Here is a 20,188-nt window from a genome sequence, read left to right on the forward strand (position 1 = left end):
ACGCGGAGAGGAGTTAAAAAAACTTAGTTTTAATGACAAAAATGTTGTGTGACTCGCCTTGCGGTTCGCACTATAGCAGTAAAGGCAACATATAGAGAATTGAACCTTTTTTTCTTGGGGTGTAGGTTATGTGTATTTAGTAATGTTGTATTTCGTATGAAAGCAAAATATAAAAAAGAACCATGTTTTTACTGCCTACTATTATTTTATGTAAGACTTATTTCGATGTGTGTTGGACGATAAAAGCTTACACCTCTATTGTGTGACCACATGAGACAATGTAACCAATTTCTAAACAATCGACAACAATACCGACGTAAAGAAACTCGAATAAGTCCACGTCCAAGTTTGGGCGCATCCCGGTTCACGGGTTCAGGACAAATTGTCGTTCGAACCGCGGAAAGTCCTGGAAAGTTAGTCGAGACCGCGCCTGCCTGCCATGTCATCATTATTTTTCATGAGTTTGATAATAGCATCTCGTCCAGTGACTCTAGAGAGTTTGGGACCAACAATGCCGACCTATTATTGCCATCTGAAATTTTATCATACCTAGTGACTATTCATTTTAGTGCACGAGACTTTTAATAAGAACTAACCATTTATATGGTTCGTTCTTATTATACTACGTATAGTGTCATACGCTAAGTAACAATTTTTCCCTGAAGATTTCTACGTTTTGTGAGTAAGTATCTACTTAGGAATGTCAAATTCCGAGAGCACAAAATTTCTAAAAGTTAAGTGATTACAGAATATTGAAACGATTTAAATAAAACAAAAAATAAGAAAAACTAGCATGCAGCTAGACTGTACATTATTTCCCTATGATATTATGTAGGTTATTACTAGCAGGCAGCCTCTAATTGGACAAGGCCCAAGGCATAGAACATGCTACGACCTAGATTATACTAGATCCATCTCTCTTATGCCAGCATATCTTATGAGATTAAACTGAAAGTATTAAGACGAATGATTAATTTAAGGCACGAAGTTGAAACAATATTACTGACAGATGACTGGCAGTAAAATATGTTCTAAGTATTTTCAGTAATTCATCTGCCCGCATAAATCCCTACGGCCGACATTTGATCCTTTCAAGCTTTCAGCCGAAAGCTGATGAAAGTTTCATGATGAAAAAGTACAAAATACCTCCGCACAATAGCTTCTAACGGGAATATCTGAATACGTTACTTGATATTACTCAGTTGCGTATTTGTTAATACCTAAATTAAAAGATTTTGTGATAGGTTCAATGTAATTATTTTAATTGATTGAAATCAAAATAAAGTTGAAGTGAACATGTTTTATTTTCTTTCTTATTTCTACTTTTTTAATACTAAACGTATTAAATAAAGTAGTAATAAGAAATAAAATAAAACATGTTCACAGCAGGCTTTTTACATGATTTCAATATGTGTATTTATTTGAATTAAATTATAGCTATATTTCTTTATAGCGCGTTATTTGACATTAAAATTGTCATCATTAGAGCCTAAAATACTGAGTTTACATATTTTAGTCCCAAAAGAAGTCCACCAAAATATAGTACATTGCGTTTGTTTAAAAATGTTGGACAATCAATGGTAACATTGTGTTAATAGTTTGGTTTTTGAACTATTTGAATACGTTTATTACCGCTGGACAGGCCACAAAGGGAGCAAAATTACACCGACACACCAATGACTACGTGAGGTTGCATGGTTAATTGGCTTTTGAAAATTTTACCTACGAAAATACGCCCGGCTTTAAATTGAATTCTTGTTTCAATTATTGCACTCACGCGCTGTGCATTCCGATTGATAAAAAATTAAATTGAAAAAAGCTACCTTTGCCGCAAAAGCGTTATGGACCAAGAGCCTGCGACAGCCAGATCTTCCTCAGTTTTGGAAAGCTGAAAGTTTACCTGTTTGTGGCCTTTACAGAGGTAAGAACGACCAGCAACGATTTACTCCGGTCGCGGTTACTTTAGGAAGTATACAGTTCTGAAGGTCTATCTGACCTTCGAGAAAGAGTAAAGCTCAATTTCATAGCGCATATTGTTCACGGGACGTGGAGGAATCTCGTCTTCCAGTGCCGAACATTTTGGACAGTTGCTTCCCACTGCTAGGCACCCTCAAAGTCTAATACTTAGAAAGTTTAAGGGTTTCTGGCAGCTGTCAAAAATGTCCGGCACTGGAAGACGAGATCCTCCACTTACCGCGAAGAATATAAGCTATTAAGTTGAACTTTACTCTTTCTCGAAGGTCAGATAGACCTTCAGAACTGGCGGTCACAGGCTCTTACTCTATTAGCCTGAAGCTACCTCAGATTACACCGATAAAGGGATCCGAGGAAGGTATGGCAATGACAGTTCAAGACAATGTGTTTGAAATTTTGACGCGAGGTAACAGGTTTTGTAACCAGGTTGTATCGTACCGTATAAACTTTAATTTTATTGTCACGGATATAGTCTTAGATGCCCTTTGCGTTTTTCACAACATAAAATAATGTTCAAAATTGATCTTGAAGGCATCTGAAGTAGCCGGCTATGCATTAGGGCCTTTCCACGCGACGTATTTTTTGTGCACTGACGAAGCGCGTTTCGCTCGTCTTCTGCGTGTTTTCATCGCGTTTTGGCAGATATAAAGTTTTAATCGTGTCGGCTTCCCCCCGTTTGGCTTTTGCTGAGCGTTCAACTTGCGTTTGTATCGATACAAACGAGCGTAAAAATACTACATATATTAGTCGTAGCTAGACTTAAGAACCCCACAATCAATTAATCATATTATACGTAACTAGCTATTTGACCGAGCCTCGCTCGGTATTCGATAAAAGCTTCAAAGCTATTTGGTCAAAAAGTTTTGTAGATCAAATATCAAACGCGTTTACAGCATTTAAGAATTCCCGCGACCACACGAGCTCTAACCGCTAGAATCCATTAACATCACACTTCTGAAATTATTATCCGATTCAAACAGCTACGCTCCATAATACTGCGGTTTTGGGAGCGCTGGTGAAGTATGCAAATTCTAAATAGCGTATGTCGCGCTAGCATATAGTTGGTGACATACTATGTGGCTCTTGATTTTGTTTAATGAAACACAAAACTGAAATGTCAGAGGACTCGTTAAAAATTAACATACTGCAAACATTAGACGTACACGTTACACGTTCAGTTTGTCATCAATCTGGCGTCAGCCTGAGACAGATGCCAAATTGATGGCTAAAAAGTTCATAATTCTTCAAGCCCCATAAGAGCACCAGTGATCGCGACAACAACAGAATATAACAAAAGCATTTCCTGGAATCTGCGATCGAAGTAATAATAAAGAAATGATCAGTCCGCCAGTCAACTGGTTAGTGTCTAAACACACCATGCCGAAGACACGCGGCCGAAGTTCAGCAAGATTACGCCTGCAATGTATTTTAAATTACCGATAACACACCATGCCGAAATTAAGTCGCGTTATATTGTATGCGTTTGACATTGCTGACTTAATTATGCCGAACTTCCGCCGCGAAACTTCGGCATCGTGTGAGACACTAAGGCTTCTTACAGACGAAAGGCACGTGGCGGCGGCTGTCGACGGCAGTCGGCGCCACGTGCCGTCGTCTGCCGTCGACTGCCGCCGACGCGAGGCGCCGAGACGTGCCGTTCATCTGTAAGCGCTTAGACGTTCAGCTTCGTGTCAATATCGACCGACGACGACGACCTCTGTGGCTCAGTTGGTGGGCTGTTGGTAGCTCAAGCCGGGGGTCGCGGGTTCGAATCCCGCCGACGAAACAAAAAGTTTTTAAAGTTCCCGGGTCATGGATGTGTATTAAATATGTGTATATAAATAATAAATATAATAATAAAAATCTTAAATATATGTATAGTATAAAAGTATTAAATATATTTCCGTTGTCTGGTACCCGTAACACAAGTCCTTCAGGTGCTTAGCACGGGGCCAGACTGACGTGGTGTGAAGCGTCCATAGATATTAAAAAAATATATAAGTAACCGACTTCCAAAAAACGAGGAGGTTATATATTCGGCTGTGGATATATTATTTTTTTTGTATGTTCGACCACTGCTCCGCCGTTTGTGAACCGATTTTCAAAATTTTTGTTTTGGTATATTAAGTTTCATTCCAATTTGGTCCCATTTTCACAACAGTGGTGATCTGATGATGGGATCCATGAGTAATCAAGGGAACTGCTCAAAATTTATATGGAAACATATGGCGATTTTGGTTTTATGAGAAGCATTCTAAGCATATGCTACCAAAACGCAAGATTTTGCACCAAGGTACACTATGGTTCCGAAGATACTAAGAGAACTCCGGATTCCTTATAGATACAAGTTTGGGGGTTTAGGCGTTGTTTTAAGAACTGAAAGCATATGCTACTAAGCAAATTACATTCATCATCATCATCATCATCACTACCATGTCAGGGTCACCAATGTCACAACTCACATGGTTGTATATGGAGAAATGGAAATGTGACCCTTCTTAGTATGGCGAAAATACTTAGAAAAATTTGGCTAAGGTTTAGGAACCTACGTCAATTAAATGTTGGTGACATGGGTTAAGGAGGATTGTTTTGGGTGAGAAAAACTTCTACTTACCGTTTCCACCACCAGTAAACTCTCCGTTTAGAAGAAATTCGCATTTGAGATCGCAGCCCCCCCGAAGGGGGGGCTCGGGGGGCGCAGCCCCCCACCAAAACAAAAACAAACACAATCTAGAAAGTCCAAAAGTAGGTTAGGTTGGAACTTAGACCTCAACACCCAGATATAGGAGCCCCGCGTGGCGGGGCTCCATCGACTTTCTTTTGTAGTAGTTTGTCAAATAAATTGGGGTAGGTTTGTAAACATTTACCAAGATTAAGATAATATTAAGGGGTTGAAGTTGAATTTTCTTACGCGATGGTTAGTAGGTAACTAAAAAGAGTGAAATTATTATTTTTAACAAAAAATCAAAACCGACTTTCAAGGTAAAAACAATAATAACATCCTTATAATATGAACTAAAAAGTATTAAATAATTTTTCCTATCTATTAGTGCCTTTTTCCGAATTCGGCTAAACCTCAACTATTTCTGTACTCAATCTTCATAATTTTGAAGTCGGTGCCAGTTCCCAAAGTTTTAAATATTTTGTCAGAGAACTAAAGATTCAGCTATCTGGTACCGACTTCAAAATGATGAAGATTGAGTACAGAAATAGTTGAGGTTTAGCCGAATTCGGAAAAAGGCACTATTAGATAGGAAAAATTATTTAATACTTTTTAGTTCATATTATAAGGATGTTATTATTGTTTTTACCTTGGAAGTCGGTTTTAATTTTTTGTTAAAAATAATAATTATATATATTACCAGATGGCAGATTGATGGACTGAACTGATGAGAAATTGAGCGCGTAACCTACGTCAGTTTGGCATAAAGTATAGATGACGGATGACCTGTGCCTGTATTGATATTAAAAAGCTGCGGCGTACAACAGGGTTATAATTCTACGAAAGTAGCTTTGACTCAAACATTTTTCGGATTCAACAGACTGTATTCAAATATGTAATTTCCTAATTTTTATAGATACATAGTTTCTGAATACGGTATTCCTTTTGTAGCGAAATGTAATTAAAAATTGTGGTTGAAATAATGGCCATCCCTCGGTTCCTCTATTTTAGCACAAATACCGTGTAAGGATTGAAAAAGAATAAAAAGCAAAAGGTTTGACATAAACCTGGATTCATAAAGCTCTAGGTGAAGTGAAAATGTATTATAAATATTTCAGGTCGCCATTAAGGGAGTGTCGCGGTCGTCTAAAAGCCTTCTGTACCCGTCCGGAAATTTTAATGACAATCTTGTATAAAGTTTATTACATTCAAATAAAAATTATTACGATGTATTTTTCATGAAATACAAAGAAAATTTGTGAAAATGTAAAATTCTATTTTGCTAAAGTTTACAAAAACTAATTTTTAGCGACTTTAAAATATTCTAACTTCTCCTACGTAGCATACTGTACTGATTTCTTTTCAATTACCATCTAAGAAATTGATTCATGCAGTTGACAGTTGACAGACCTACGTCATTATTATTTATTGGTCCGATCATGCCATTTTTGTTAGCTGTGAATTGTGATCTATCGGATGGGTTTGACCATAAAGTTAATATACCTAGCGGAAAAGAGCAACAAAAAATCTCGAGCTGTCAAACGAAACCGAAATTGGTTTCATCTGTGTGTAAAAATATGTGTACGTATACACTTACACAAGCATGATTGAACATGATTTCTATGAGAATAAATTGTCAACGTGCGGCACGTGCCGAGTGGACGTCAAAAAAAGAGTGCTGCTGTCATATATCACACGTCTCTTTTACCACGCAGTGTTACTGATAGTGACATTTCTCTTGCTCAAGCCTTTGTTCTCTATTCCGCTAGGTATATTAACTTTATGGGGTTTGACATAACGTGACCAAATTACGTAGGTCCAATATCTGTCTATGAATCAACTTCTCTGACAGTACATACCCATACGCCCAAGCCTTCGAGCTTAGTTTGTTATTCAGAAACATAAATACTGTCCACAAGCTTCACAGGGAGACTACCCAATTAATATACAATGAAGTTTGAAATTGTTAACAAACCACGTTAGTTTACGTATTACTTAGTCCTAACTCCTATTTATCTAGAAATTTCGCGCGGCTCTGCTTGCATGGATAAGAAACTTCGCAGGAATCCTACATTTTCCCGTTAACAGCTGCGTATTTTTCTATGATCTATTCCATATAAAAACCATTTGGATATTGGCACATACAAATAAGTATTTCGTGAGATTAACGCGTTCAAAAAATGTTATCTTAAGGCGACGCCTTCATAATTTGGCTGTAGCGATATCGATTTTTCTCAGCAATGACTAAAGCTGATAAATTAAAGTTCATTGTCAGTATTCATCATGTCTTTGTCTTCGAATTACCTATAGCATAACACGATTGGTCAACTTTTATAACACAGAATAATCAATCAAAAATACCTCTGTAAAAAAAGGGATTCCTATTTTGCCAACAGAGGAGAGTGATTTAAGTTTCCAAAATTTGTACATAAATTGGTTCAAGCATACACTTTAATTTGCCCATAGCTTATATGAAATGTATTTATGTTTTTTTTACGCGACCAAAATCATTATGTCGCTTACTTACGCCTTTTCCATTTTTTGCTATTCCATTGCTTGTTTTCTATGAGAGGCCGGGCCGGCCTCTCATAGTAAACAATCAATCTAAAACATATCCAACACGGTTTTTTACTTTAACGCGGCGTCACCTTAAATAGGAGGCCCTCCCTAAATATACTTTAATTTATATTTTGTTTTTAGTACTTATTTGTAGTTATAGCGGCAACAAATTTACACAATCTGTGAAAATTTCAAAAGTCTAGCTAAAGCGGTTCTTGAGTTACATCCTGGAGACAGACAGACAGACAGACAGACAGGCAGACAGACAGACAGACAGACAGACAAACAGACAAACAGACAGACAGACAGACAGACAGACAGACAGACAGACAGACGGACGGACGGACAGACATTGAAGTCTTAGTAATAGGGTCCCGTTTTTACTCTTTGGGAACGGAACCCTAAAAAGATTTTCGTAAAGTTACGCGTAACCACGAAAGTGTATATTTTGGGTACAAGTATAAAAACATTTTCCTCGTAAGTTGTAATTACCTAAATCTAATAAAAATAAATTTTCCTGAAACCCGAAATATATTATAATTTAAATTGTATTATGTCATAGCATGAATAATTTTTTTTATATTATGGTCTCACACAGAAACAACAAATTGTTCTAATTTTTTTTGGTGTGTAATAAAATACAAAGCTTACCTTTGTTCGGCGTACTCCACATAATTCTTTGTATTTCTCCGGCTTCTGAACCACTCTCCGATTCTGAGCACAGAGAATTACTAAAAAAGATTTTCTTATTGTTTACGACTTTGAAATTTCTCCCCATCGGCACACTCGTGGTCCTCACGGGTGGTTGTGGTGGGCCCTTGGCGTATTTCATTTCATTGGAAGCCTGCGAAGTGTTTCCCGTTTTCGAGAAATCAAATTTTAATGCTTCGTTCTTTCTTGACCTTTGATCATGGCAAACTGTATCATTTTTGGGGGTCTGATTGATATTTTTCTCGTATAATGATCCTCTCTGATATGTCATTGGATATTTGGAGATGGACGATGTGGGCGAGTACAAATTGCCGGGATGTCTGTACGTTATATCCGAATCCGCATATGACACTCGAGAATTAATGAATGAGTCGGTCCGTCGCTCAGGTGCTCCTCTAGTGAACGGTGAGGATGCATAAACTTGTGGATTGAAACTAGGGCTTGCGGCTCCACGTTGTAAACTACTAGTACGCGAATCTATTATTAGTGAACTCGGAGTGCTGCGAGCGGAGTTCGTATACGAAACTTTCGAATTTGCAGAATTTATAATCGACTGCTGCAAAAGATATTCGTCTTCCTGCTGTTTTAACTCCTTTATTTTGTGCCAGTAGAACGCTTCAACTTGTTGTCTGGTTTTCTCTTTCTTGAGAGAATCGTCTCGTTTGGGCAAAGGAGATTTCGGTACGGGAGAAGGTGTTGATTTATTTCGGGAGCTGGTTCTGCTCATCGAGTTGCGCTTTTCCTCGACCTCGATCATTGTTTTTCTAACGTGTTCATACGGCGATACGGTGGTGGGCATATTGGGAACTTTGTGGTAAGTAGCTATGGGCGATGTCGGAGCGGAATAATTATATGGCTTTTCAATAACATTATTATTTACAATATCTTTTTTCTCCTCCTTGTCGGGATTATTCTTATCGAATGAGAGGCTTCGGGCTCTCGTCGGTTGTATAGTTCGCACTTCGGCTTCCTTTTTTGGTGATATAAGAAATTTTGTGCTAACTTTCTTAATCTCAGCTCCGACGGATGCTGGATGAGATCGAACCTGTGACGCGCGATAGATTTCTATTTCATCCATAGGAGATATTTTGTCTGCTAACTTTTCTACCGAATGATAATAGACATCAGGATAACCTGGTTTTCTCGCATTTTCTTGAACTCTACTACACTTCGGCGAACCACAGGTCACTTCATTTTGAGGCTTCGGAGGCACTTGAGGACGAGCCATATATTTGGATTTTACATCTTCCGTAGCGTTGTAGTGATGTCTAAATTTTAAATTATTAGAAACTAACGTGCTACTGGATGAATAATTACTAATTGTTTCATTATTTTGAATAGGAGGATTCACCAATTTGAGATTTTCATATATTCTTTCACTATTCTCAGCATCTTGATATGCATCTTTTCGTTCTATAATCGAACGTGGGGTGTAATATTTATTACTTTGGCTGGAGCCACTGCCGTGGTTTAATTTTTGTTCAATTTCAGTAGTACTATGTTTGTCTTTTCGTGAAAAAAATATATTTGGGAATATCTTTCGAAAACTCCCTCCTCGTTTCTTTTCCGACATTATAACGCCCGTACCTGCAACAATATTAATTATTATAATATGAGACTGTACTAAACTTTATCTTATATTTTTAAACGAGCAATTCTTGTATATATATAAATATTAAATATATAATTGGAATCTCGGAATTGGCTCCAACGATTTTCATTAAATTTAGTATATGGGTTTCGGGGGCGATAAATCGATCTAGCTAGGCATCATTTTTAGAAAATGTCATTTTATTCGTATTTTATCGAATACCCAGCAGTGTTCAGCTTATTTTATTGTACTTACTACTTAGTAACAATACTTGTCGAAAATAGGAAATTGTTTTAAGAGGGCGACTAACCCAAAAAATCAAACATCGTCCTTCTCTCTTCACACTCACGCCCGTCTTTCATATGCCAGGTGAAAAAGGACGACGCGGATTCATCGCCAAATTAGTTTTTTCTCAATAACTCGATAATTAAACAACATTTTAGAAATCCGCTAGGTCGATCTCTCAATGATAGAATTTTATACAATGTGTTAAAATACTAACTTAGTTCAATGCACGGCTATGGCAATAAATGAAAAATTCGTGAAAATTAGATGCATCTTTGTGATTTTTTTCTATCGAGAAAGTTTTAAGATATCGTGTTTTTACTCAGATCGAATTCTCGGAAATTTTAGAAAATGAAACAATTCGGGGCTTATTTTCAAGTATAAAAATGAATTATAAAATCGACACTTTAGGGTTAGTCGCCCCCTTAACATGAATCAAAACATCTAAAATAATTTAATATAAGTTCAGTTAGCTTTTAGTCTCAGCCATAATTATTAAAGTCGCGGGAGTGTTTGCCTTCTGATAAGTTGTCCTCTAAATGGTTCAGACTATATCTAAGCATTATAATGTATAACTTACATAAACAGATTTGCCGTACTTACACAAAGCTGCGTAGAATAATAATTATTAACTGAATAATTTATATAATACTGCGTAAACAAGTTAAGATCATCTCATAATGTTCTTTAAGCTATTATGGCTACGAGAAAAGTTTGAGACTGTTATATCTCTGTTATAATTTTGTTTGGACACGTTTTTATTTCAGAAAATAATTTTAACATGCTCGTTCTTATACTAAGGGGCATTGTGCGAACCTCGCTCGGGTAGATATCACAGCTTACTGTATCTGTCGCATTGCAGCATTTGGTGTCATTAAAGGGTTCACCATCCTACTATCCTACTATAATAATATTATAAAGGCGAAAGTTTGTTTGGATGTATGGATGTTTGTTACTCTTTCACGCAAAAACTACTGAACGATACTACTGATTTTAATGAAACTTTACAATAATATAGCTTATACATCAGAATAACACATAGGCTACAATTTTAACCGACTTTCAAAATGGGGGAGGTGTTATGTTCGTTTTCTTATATTCAACGATTACTCCGCCGTTTATTAACCGATTTTCAACATTTTTCTTTTGGTATAAGTATAGAGTATCATCCCAATTTGGTATTATATTCACAAAAGTGGTGATCTGATGAAGGGTCTATAAGTAATTGAGGGAACTCCTCAAAACTTATAGGGAAACATGTGGTGACTTCGGTTTCGTGAGAAGTATTCTAAGCATATGCTACCAACAAGTAAGATTTTGCACCGAGATATATCTGGTATACCGTGGTTCGGAAGGTGCTGAGAGAACTCCTGATTCTTTATAGATACAAGTTTGGGAGTTTCGGCGTTGTTTTAAGAACAGAAAGCATATGCTACTATGCAAATTACATTCATCATCATCATCATCATCATCACTACCATATTATACCATTTCATAGTCTTTTAGATCGAGACTCGAGTTTGTCAAGCGATAATTTTAAAAAAATCTATACCTACCTAATATTATAACCTGAATACTCTTCAGGTTTATAATATTAGGTAGGTATAGATTTTCTTTTGTTTGCTTGAACCCGTCAATCTCAGGTACTACAGGTCCGATTTAAAAACTTATCTCAGTGTTAGATAGATCATTTATCGAGTAAGACTATAGGCTATAATATAGTACAGTCTTAGCGTGATAATATAGCCGCTATATTATCACGCTAAGACTAATACGACCGAATAAACTCAGGAAAATGTGGGGAAAATATTTTTTATGGGAAAATGTACGGTTTCTGTAAAATTCCTAATTTACGCGGGCGAAGCCGCGCGGGACATCTAGTTTGAAATAATTTGAAAACTAGCATATTCTGTCACGTAACATTTTAAAGAACCGTGTAGGTCGGGACTGATTTTACGGGAGTTACATTCTAAGAAATTTCATGCTCAAGAATCGAGAACAATAATATTACTTAATATCTAAGTTTTTTAGGGTTCCGTACCCAAAGTTACCCTTTGACGGGAGCCTATTAATAATAATAATAATATCTATGGACACTTCACACCACGTCAGTCTGCGGGGCTAAAATGGTCGCTTTGAAGAATCATGACATGAATCATAATAATATGATTCATTTTTCCAAAATCGCTAAATGCAACTCTGCTTGCAATTCATTTCTGTATTTTTGAACTGATTTGACATTTGTCAGTTTCACAGTTTTGCCAATTCATTTGCTGAATTGATTGAGAGGAATTGCTAAATGTGACCATTTTAGCCCCGCTGGACTCTGGCCCCGTGCTAAGTACCTGAAGAGTGAAGGACTGTTACAGGTAACCCGTAGGCCGTACCAGACAACGGAATTATATATTTAATACGTTTATATTTATACTATACATAAACTTACGACAGTATAGTTTATGATACTATACATATACGTTTTTAAGATTTTTATCTAATCATACACAATATATTTAATACACATCCAGACCGGCTCCTATACAAAAAAAAATTCTGCCTATTAAATGCTCTTCTGCTCTTAAATGGTACGGAACCCTACGTGCGCGAGTCCGACTCGCACTTGACCGATTTTTTTATCGTCTGCTGCTTCATGGATTGCAATTATAAACATAAAAATGACATAAATATTTTTTTTAGTAAAAACAACAAGCCAGGGCTCAATTCTTATAACTTATAAGTAGTAGTAGTAGTAGTAGTAGTAGTAGTAGTAGTAGGTAGTAAGCTAGCTATAGCCATATACAATGATGCCATACTTATAGCTATGTACATTGCCTTGTTTCCTCGTTTCCTTTTCGTCCATTTTCCTCATAAAACTTGCTAGGGCCAGCTAATTAGGTTAAACGAAAGTAGCATAACTTATTTATCTGAGTTTATTATTATCTCCCAGCGTATATTATCTCGTAAATATATTTCGAAAATGTACCCTTATTTGTAGAGAACCCTTGACTGCAGAATCTATTAAATTATGCAATTTCTGCTGTCAATCGGCTGTTGCATTATACTGTCCACACTCCACACGGACTACGGTTTTGAAATAAAGAATTGGACTTAACCAAAATAAGACTTTAAACCAACAAAACCAATCACTGTGCAGCAGTACGCAAGGCAAATCAATCAGTACTTCGAAATATCTTCTCCTCGTTTTGAATTTTGATGTTCGAGAATCGAGGAGGTTGATTAAAATCTCGAAGCCCATCATTTTTTGTCGATCCAGGATCATGGCAATGCCCATCATCAGAATGTACGCCGTACGATGGACGGGAACCGCTCTTTTTACTACGGTTATAAAGTCCACACACCAAAGTCGGCAACCGCAAGGTTAAGCCCTGGCTCATACTATTTACCAGACGACGAAAATTTTAGGTTTACAGCGGTATATTTGTGTTTATATACTTTAGTAAAAACATCTTGTATCTGAATTAATTCTTTACCTATTTATTTATATTTTATGGCCAAAAATTAAAATGTTTGTTTTCTTTATTTCCTATGCGTTTTTCTGTTTTTTCGTACTAAAAAGAGAGCCCAGCAATAAAGCCCAGCTGCCCAACTATTATGATCCTTGTCAATGCATAAACGGACTACTTAATCTAATTATGATAAAATCGGCAATATTATAAGTTTGGTAGCTCGAGCTCTATGTGCCTCCAGCGAAACCTTGACTACTACCAGAACCAGACGCTTTCGAGTGACCTAGAACGCTATCTGAGAAAAGATAAGCCTTATCTGAACAAGGCGTGCAGGATAATACTATAAATAAGATTATTATCATCGGCATGCACTACAAAATTACCGGCATAATATAGACCAAGGGTGGCCAACACGCGGCCCGCGAGCCACATGCGGCCCGCCGTCTATTACCTTATGGCCCGCGGAGCCGAGCACATTTTTTACAGTAAAAAAAGTTAATACTAAAATTACCTTAACATACCTACTATAACAAGCAAACAAACACTTCTTTTCTTTTACTTTTAAAATAAAAGCTCTAAATTCTAATAGAAAAAATTAGTATCCGATTTTGACTTTCATTCCAGTTTCCACTACGAGTACGGGTAGTGCGGCCCGGGGTAAAATTCTACTTCCGAATTTCGGCCCAAGTGTCGAAAAGGTTGGCCACCCTTGATATAGACTGTAGAGGATTATGCATTACCTGATGACGCCCGCAACTCCTTTGCGCTATAACTCGTTTATCGCGTGGGAACCGTACTATTTTCCGGGATAATAAGTATCATAATATTATGTCCTTTCCCGGGACTCAAACGTAATCGCCATACCCAATTTCAGAAAAATCGGTTCAGCGGTTACGGCGTGATAAGGTAACAAACGGACTTTCGCATTTAAGATATTAGTAGGAAGTAGGGATATTTCTACATTCATCTCAGTTGCGATGGACATAATATTATACCGTACTAAATATGATCTGTAAGAAGTTTTGGGGCGGCGAAACAATCCTTAATTGGGAATTATGTAATAATCGGCTAAGTGCGAGTAGGACTCGCACACGAAGGGTTCCGTACCGTTATATTATAGCAAAAATCGGCCAAAAATAGTGTTATAGCGGCAACAGATATACACAATCTGTGAAAATTTCAGAAGCTATCGCAGTTCTTGAGATACAGCCTGGCGACAGAAGACAGACAGACGGACAGACAACGAAGAAGTCTTAGTAATAGGGTCCCGTTTTACCCTTTGGGTACGGAACCCTAAAAACTACAAATTTGGTCCATCGTAAGCAGACGAGGAGAGGAAGAAAGACTATTTACCTAGGTCCTAGACTACTACTAAAGAGAATCTCTCTACATCTTAGGATTTTGTGACACTTGAATGATTTTGCCGAGTTGTAACTTTAATGCAACCATTATATAATATATTCAAGTTAATCTATAGTATAGATTAACTTCTATACTAATATTATAAATGAGAAAGTGTGTCTGTCTATCGGTTATCTCTTTACGCCTAAACCGTTGAACCGGTTTTGCTGAAATTTGGTATGGAGATACTTTAAGTCACAACTCACGGCCCACGGGAAAGATGTGCGATTGCATCATATTCTAGTAAATTATAAAGCAACACTTTACAAGGCGGCGACTTCTAAAATGACGCGCCAAAAGACTATTGACAGTCTTTCGTTCAAAGTTGCAGTTAGATTCGGCGTACCACATCTCTATAATTCTGTACCTTTCCCTTGGCAATAAGGTTAAGTGCTCGTACAATAGACTAATAGTGACGAAATGCAATCATAGTTGCTAAACCTTGAATAATATCCAAGACCAAACTAAATTACGTCATCGTAAACACAAACAGTCGGGATTTATATATGGACTATTTTATGTGTGGTTACTGGTTACGTGTATGTGTTTGTGTTAGTATCGAAACGAAAATATAAAAAATACATTACCTACTTAAGACGTATAGCATAAAATAATATTATATTATTTCCACAGATTATTTCGCAACAACAAAACTATTTCTTTTTAAAATAATACACAAAAGTTGCCTATTAATTATTAAAAATTGAGGTCGAACTATACAAATACTGTTTAATAATTATAAAATAGATTAAGTATAGATTAACACACAGTTCTTTTCTATAAAAAAACTGTGTGTTAACTGTTAGCGAATAATATTAAATATTTAAGTAAAAAAAATTGTAAAGTACTGTTGAAAAATTTTATATTTTATAACAAAGTAAGATTAAAGTTCTAGCAAATATTTTAACAATTTTACTTGAATTTTATGAGCGAAGCTAGAGCTGCATTTAATTTTCCCGCGATAGCGTTTACGTTTTGACAGCTCTTAGTCATACACCGTACACAAATAAAGAAAAATTATTGTACTTGGTACTGTATTACGGAAATATTGTTATAAACAATTTATATCCCTAAATAAATGCACGTTATTTTATATAAAATAAACATAAATTGTTATATAAGAAAATTTACAAAATGAGTAATATTAAAAAGTACTTACCGAAAATAACTTCCCACAAAAATTAATAAACTTAATTTTGCAACAAGAAATGTTGAAAACTCATTTTCAAGTGCTAGATCTGTAACCTTTCCACTATTTTTATTTACACAAGTCTAACAGGAAAGTTTATTTTGTGATTAATAATAAAAGAAAACTAATTTTTATACAAAATAACCTTTTATGCACATAACTTTAACACAACTCTAACATTTTTTCGTTAAGTTTGAAGGCCATTTATGAAGTTTAGAAATAAGGCTTTTGCCTATGACAATAGAGTTCGTTTTCCAGATGCGTCAAATTCATTGTGAACCATACGTTCCATTTCACTATTTTTGTTTTGAAAATGCAACAACAGCATTCAATTAATTTATCAATAATAATCAGTTAATTATTGATATTCTAAAACAGTTAAATATAATCGAACTTATAGTTACAAATTTATTATTTTATGCTATTAAAGTTTGCTAAAAATATTATGGTGAAGTGTTAACTGTGACGTGTGATTGGACGGTACTAGTCATTGGACAGAGCACAAAACACTATTTTTTTTTTAAGTTTGCTTTAAAAACTACATGTTTTTCTTTAAAATCAGGCGTTCTATTCCTTTAAAAAAATGTAGTTTTAAAGCAACCTAAATATTGTGTTTTGTCCAATGATTGATACAGTCCAATCACTAGTAATTACTCACTTACCCTTTAAAAGGGCCTATTCAATTGGGCCTCATAAGTTTATAATATTGTTATTTTCCTGCACTTTTATATTTTTACTGTCTCAACTCTCATAAAATTCTCGTGTTTTACGCATGCCACACAAAGTTACGAAGTAAGTAGAACTTACATTGTGAGTGCGTTCTCTTACTCCAGCAGCTATAGGTCTACCAGAATTTGATGGCAAAAAGTCAGAAATTATATTGACTCTAGCAATGCCGCAGAACATTTTGAACCTTTTTTTCCATAAAGCGGCTTATTCTGTGTGTGAAACATGCAAATTATAAAAAATTATCCAATGATCAAGGATATTTTTTTGAAAATCTGCCGTCAAAATTTGCCCTCAGTTTCTAATAGACCTATATTAGTTCTTTTATTATGGTTTCGTGCCCAAAGGGTAACAACGGGATATACTAAGACTTCGATGTCTGTCCGTCCGTCTGTCTGTCAGTCTGTCTATCCGTCCGTATGTCACAACTCACAGCTACTTTTCTCCGAAACTATAAGAGCTCTACTATTGAAACTTGGTAAATAGATGTAGTATAAGAAGCGCATTAAGATTTTGATATAAAAATGGAAAAATTGTTAAATAATTTAGGAGTCTCCATAGGAACAACTGAAAGAAAAAAAAAATGTTTCATCTAACCTATGCGTGTGGGGTATTTATGGATAGGTCTTCAAAAATTATATTGAGGTTTCTTATATAATTTTTTTCTAACCTGAATAGTTTGCGAGAGAGACTCTTCCAAAGTGGTAAAATGTGTGTCGTCCCCCCCGCTTTAACTTCTAAAGTAGGGTCATGACTCATGATAAGTAAAAAAAAATATATGATGTACATTACTATAAAAACTACCAACGAAAATTGGTTTGAACGAGATCTAACAAGTAGTTTTTATACGTCATAATATGGTAAACCTGAAATTAATTTTCATGAAATCATTTGAGATATAAAAATAAATCAAAAACCTTTAAATTTCATAAAAATAAATCTTATTGCTGCTGCGGAACCCTTCATGGGTGAGTCCAACTCGCACTTGGTCGCTTTTTATTTTTTAAAAAACGCACCCTACCACTTTACTAGATGATATTAAATTTAAAAAAAATGTACTGTGAATACGAGGGAAGGGTGCTTCATTGTAAGTTAGACAAGCCCTAATATTTTCTGGGAACAAAATATATAATGACCACCACAAAATGCCAAAAATAATAAATTAGCACCAAAAAAATAAAATCTAAAAGCCCGATAGTCAATTCCCCGCTATAGCTGAACATAATATAACCTTCACCTTTTGAAGTCGTTTTACGGCCGTTCTCAATTTTTGATCTATCTCTGGTTTTACCCTACTAGAGATAGGAATAGCTCACATTAGACATTAGAGACATATATTTTATGTCAATTGTGAGCTATTTCTATCTCTAGTAGGGCAAAACCAGAGATAGATCAAATATTGGGAACGGCCTTAAGTAGTCCGAAGAAGTCGAATATTTGAGATTATAGGTCATTATTTCTTTTTAGTGTATCGGTACTGAAACCTAGCGTTTTACGCATTATCACCGGTTCCCATTAGGAGTGCGAGAGCCGGCAGCCGTTGTTTTAAATCTCGGCTGCCGGCAGTATACTTACCGCCGCCGGTTCTCATTACTGATATTTTTGGGAGCCGGTGCCGGCAGCGGAGGCACTCCATAAATAAACATAGATTTTTTCTCAATTGACAACATTTCAAAATTTTTAAGCCGTAAAATAAAAAATACCGTTTCTTTAGTTTCTTCTCCTGATATCAAAAAAATATTCATTTTTTTTTATATTGCTTATTTACTGAGAAAATAAAGAAAAACTGAAAAATACGCTGTGACGTCATACTTACGGCATAATATCATACAGTTTGTTTGCCTGGTGTAAAATAGTTTTAAAAAGACAACATGAAACATAAAAACAAAAACGTCACTGTCAACCACCTATCAACAATGACATTTCTAAAAAATAACATTACCTCATTGGTTACCTATCCTCCAGGTTGATGATGACATTGACAGACAATGTAAGTTTGTTACGTCATAATAAACGTAACAAACTTACATTGACAGATTTTTTCTTTCGTTAAAGTGTAATGGAATTAACCGTTCAGACGTTAGTATGACGTCACTTGGCGCTTACGTCTCTTTAGAATACGAAGGATTAAAATCTATTTTTTAGGTATCATAATAACATAATTTTGAAAAAGCAAGAAACACGTGTCGCCTTATTTTAAGTCTACTTTCATATAAAATAATAAAAAAGCCATGTTAAAATTTTGAAATGTTGTCAATTATACAAAAACTACACATAAAATTATAAGAGAGGCGCGCGGAGTCTTTTCGACGCCGGCGCGGCGCCGAGACCAAAGTAATTGAGCTCCTTGCTGCACAGGAGGTGCGGAGAGTAAGTGTAAGCAATTTATTTAGTAGATAGACAAATAAAATTATGAAAAGCTACTGAGAGAATGATACGGATTCAACGACAAATATCGATAATCTCAACGAAAATGTATTAAAGGGCGTTGATTCGACGCCGCGCGACCGTTTGAGGTGACATAATATTGTAGGTACGTCATATTGTATCAGTACTGTGAACTTTCAGTAGTCAGTACCAATATTTATAACACCTGTGCAGTGGCGGCGTAAGGTGGGGGCGGCGGGGGCGGTCCGCCCCGGGTGCCTAGTATCAAGGGGTGACAACTCACTCGTGCAGCTTAGGGTCAATTTATGCTAGCCAGAAGAGTTGCAGAGAGCTATGTTAGAATGTCTTGACAGATTAAGAAAATATAAAGCGATGGATGACATTCTAATTACATATTTTGGTGTTGTTCAACCTAAAACTCTGCTTACGTCAACAGTTACGTCTCTTTTAAAAAAATATCGCCTATAGCCTAGTTCATGAGATTAGGGGTTCAAATAAGCCCTTTCAAATAATTTCCCTCCGTTTTTTCTAAATTTTCCTCTATTTCTTCGCTCCTATTAGTCTTAGCGTGATAAAATATAGCTTATAGACTTTCTCGATAAATGTGCTATCTAACACTGAAAGAATTTTTCAAATCGGACCAGTAGTTCCTGAGTAATAGTGCGTTCAAACAAACAAACTCTTCCGCTTTTTAATATTAGTATAGATTGAAAACACCGGCGGGGCTAAAATGGTCGCTTTGAAGAATCATGATATGAATCATATTGTGATTCATTTTTCTAAAATCGCAAAATGCAACTTCGGTTGCAATTCATATCTGTATTTTTGTACTGATTTGACATTTGTCAGTTTGACAGTTTTGACAATTCATTTGCTGAATTGATTGAGAGGAATTGCTAAGTGTGACCATTTTAGCCCCGCTGAAAGTAAATTTTTGATAATGTAATCACACATTTTAGTGAAATAAAGTCATGTAAATGTAAGCACATTTAGTATTAATTGTCGTTTTATTTAGGGGGTGCTAGAAACCCGCCCCGGGTGCCAAACCATGCTACGCCGCCACTGCACCTGTGTCAGTACAAAACAGCAATCGTACTGGGCCAAAGATCTTGTACTGGGCAGAACACTGAGTAATAGAACACAATCACACGTCGGTGATCTGTCAGTTGTCACCCGTCATCACTTATCTTTTATCTGTCAACTGTCAAGTGTCAAGTCAAGATTTGAAAATTATTCTA

The 20,188-nt window shown here is 36.0% G+C and overlaps 1 protein-coding gene across 10 annotated transcripts in view; it reads right to left on the reverse strand.

The window, feature by feature from the left end:
• Positions 1-15,885, reverse strand: part of LOC121738622 (coiled-coil domain-containing protein AGAP005037) — a 213,717-nt gene extending 197,832 nt beyond the window's left edge. For all 10 annotated transcript variants that reach the window (XM_042130799.1, XM_042130803.1, XM_042130806.1 and 7 more), the window contains exons 1-2: positions 15,807-15,885; positions 7,847-9,493 (exon numbers count right to left, since the gene is read on the reverse strand). In XM_042130799.1, coding sequence (XP_041986733.1) covers positions 7,847-9,479 — 1,633 coding nt within the window. In that variant the 5' untranslated portion in view covers positions 9,480-9,493; positions 15,807-15,885. The remainder of the gene's footprint in view (positions 1-7,846; positions 9,494-15,806) is intronic.
• Positions 15,886-20,188: the final 4,303 nt, after the last annotated feature.

The sequence above is a fragment of the Aricia agestis genome, chromosome Z (assembly GCF_905147365.1).
Source record: "Aricia agestis chromosome Z, ilAriAges1.1, whole genome shotgun sequence".
Classification (NCBI taxonomy): Eukaryota; Metazoa; Arthropoda; class Insecta; order Lepidoptera; family Lycaenidae; genus Aricia; species Aricia agestis.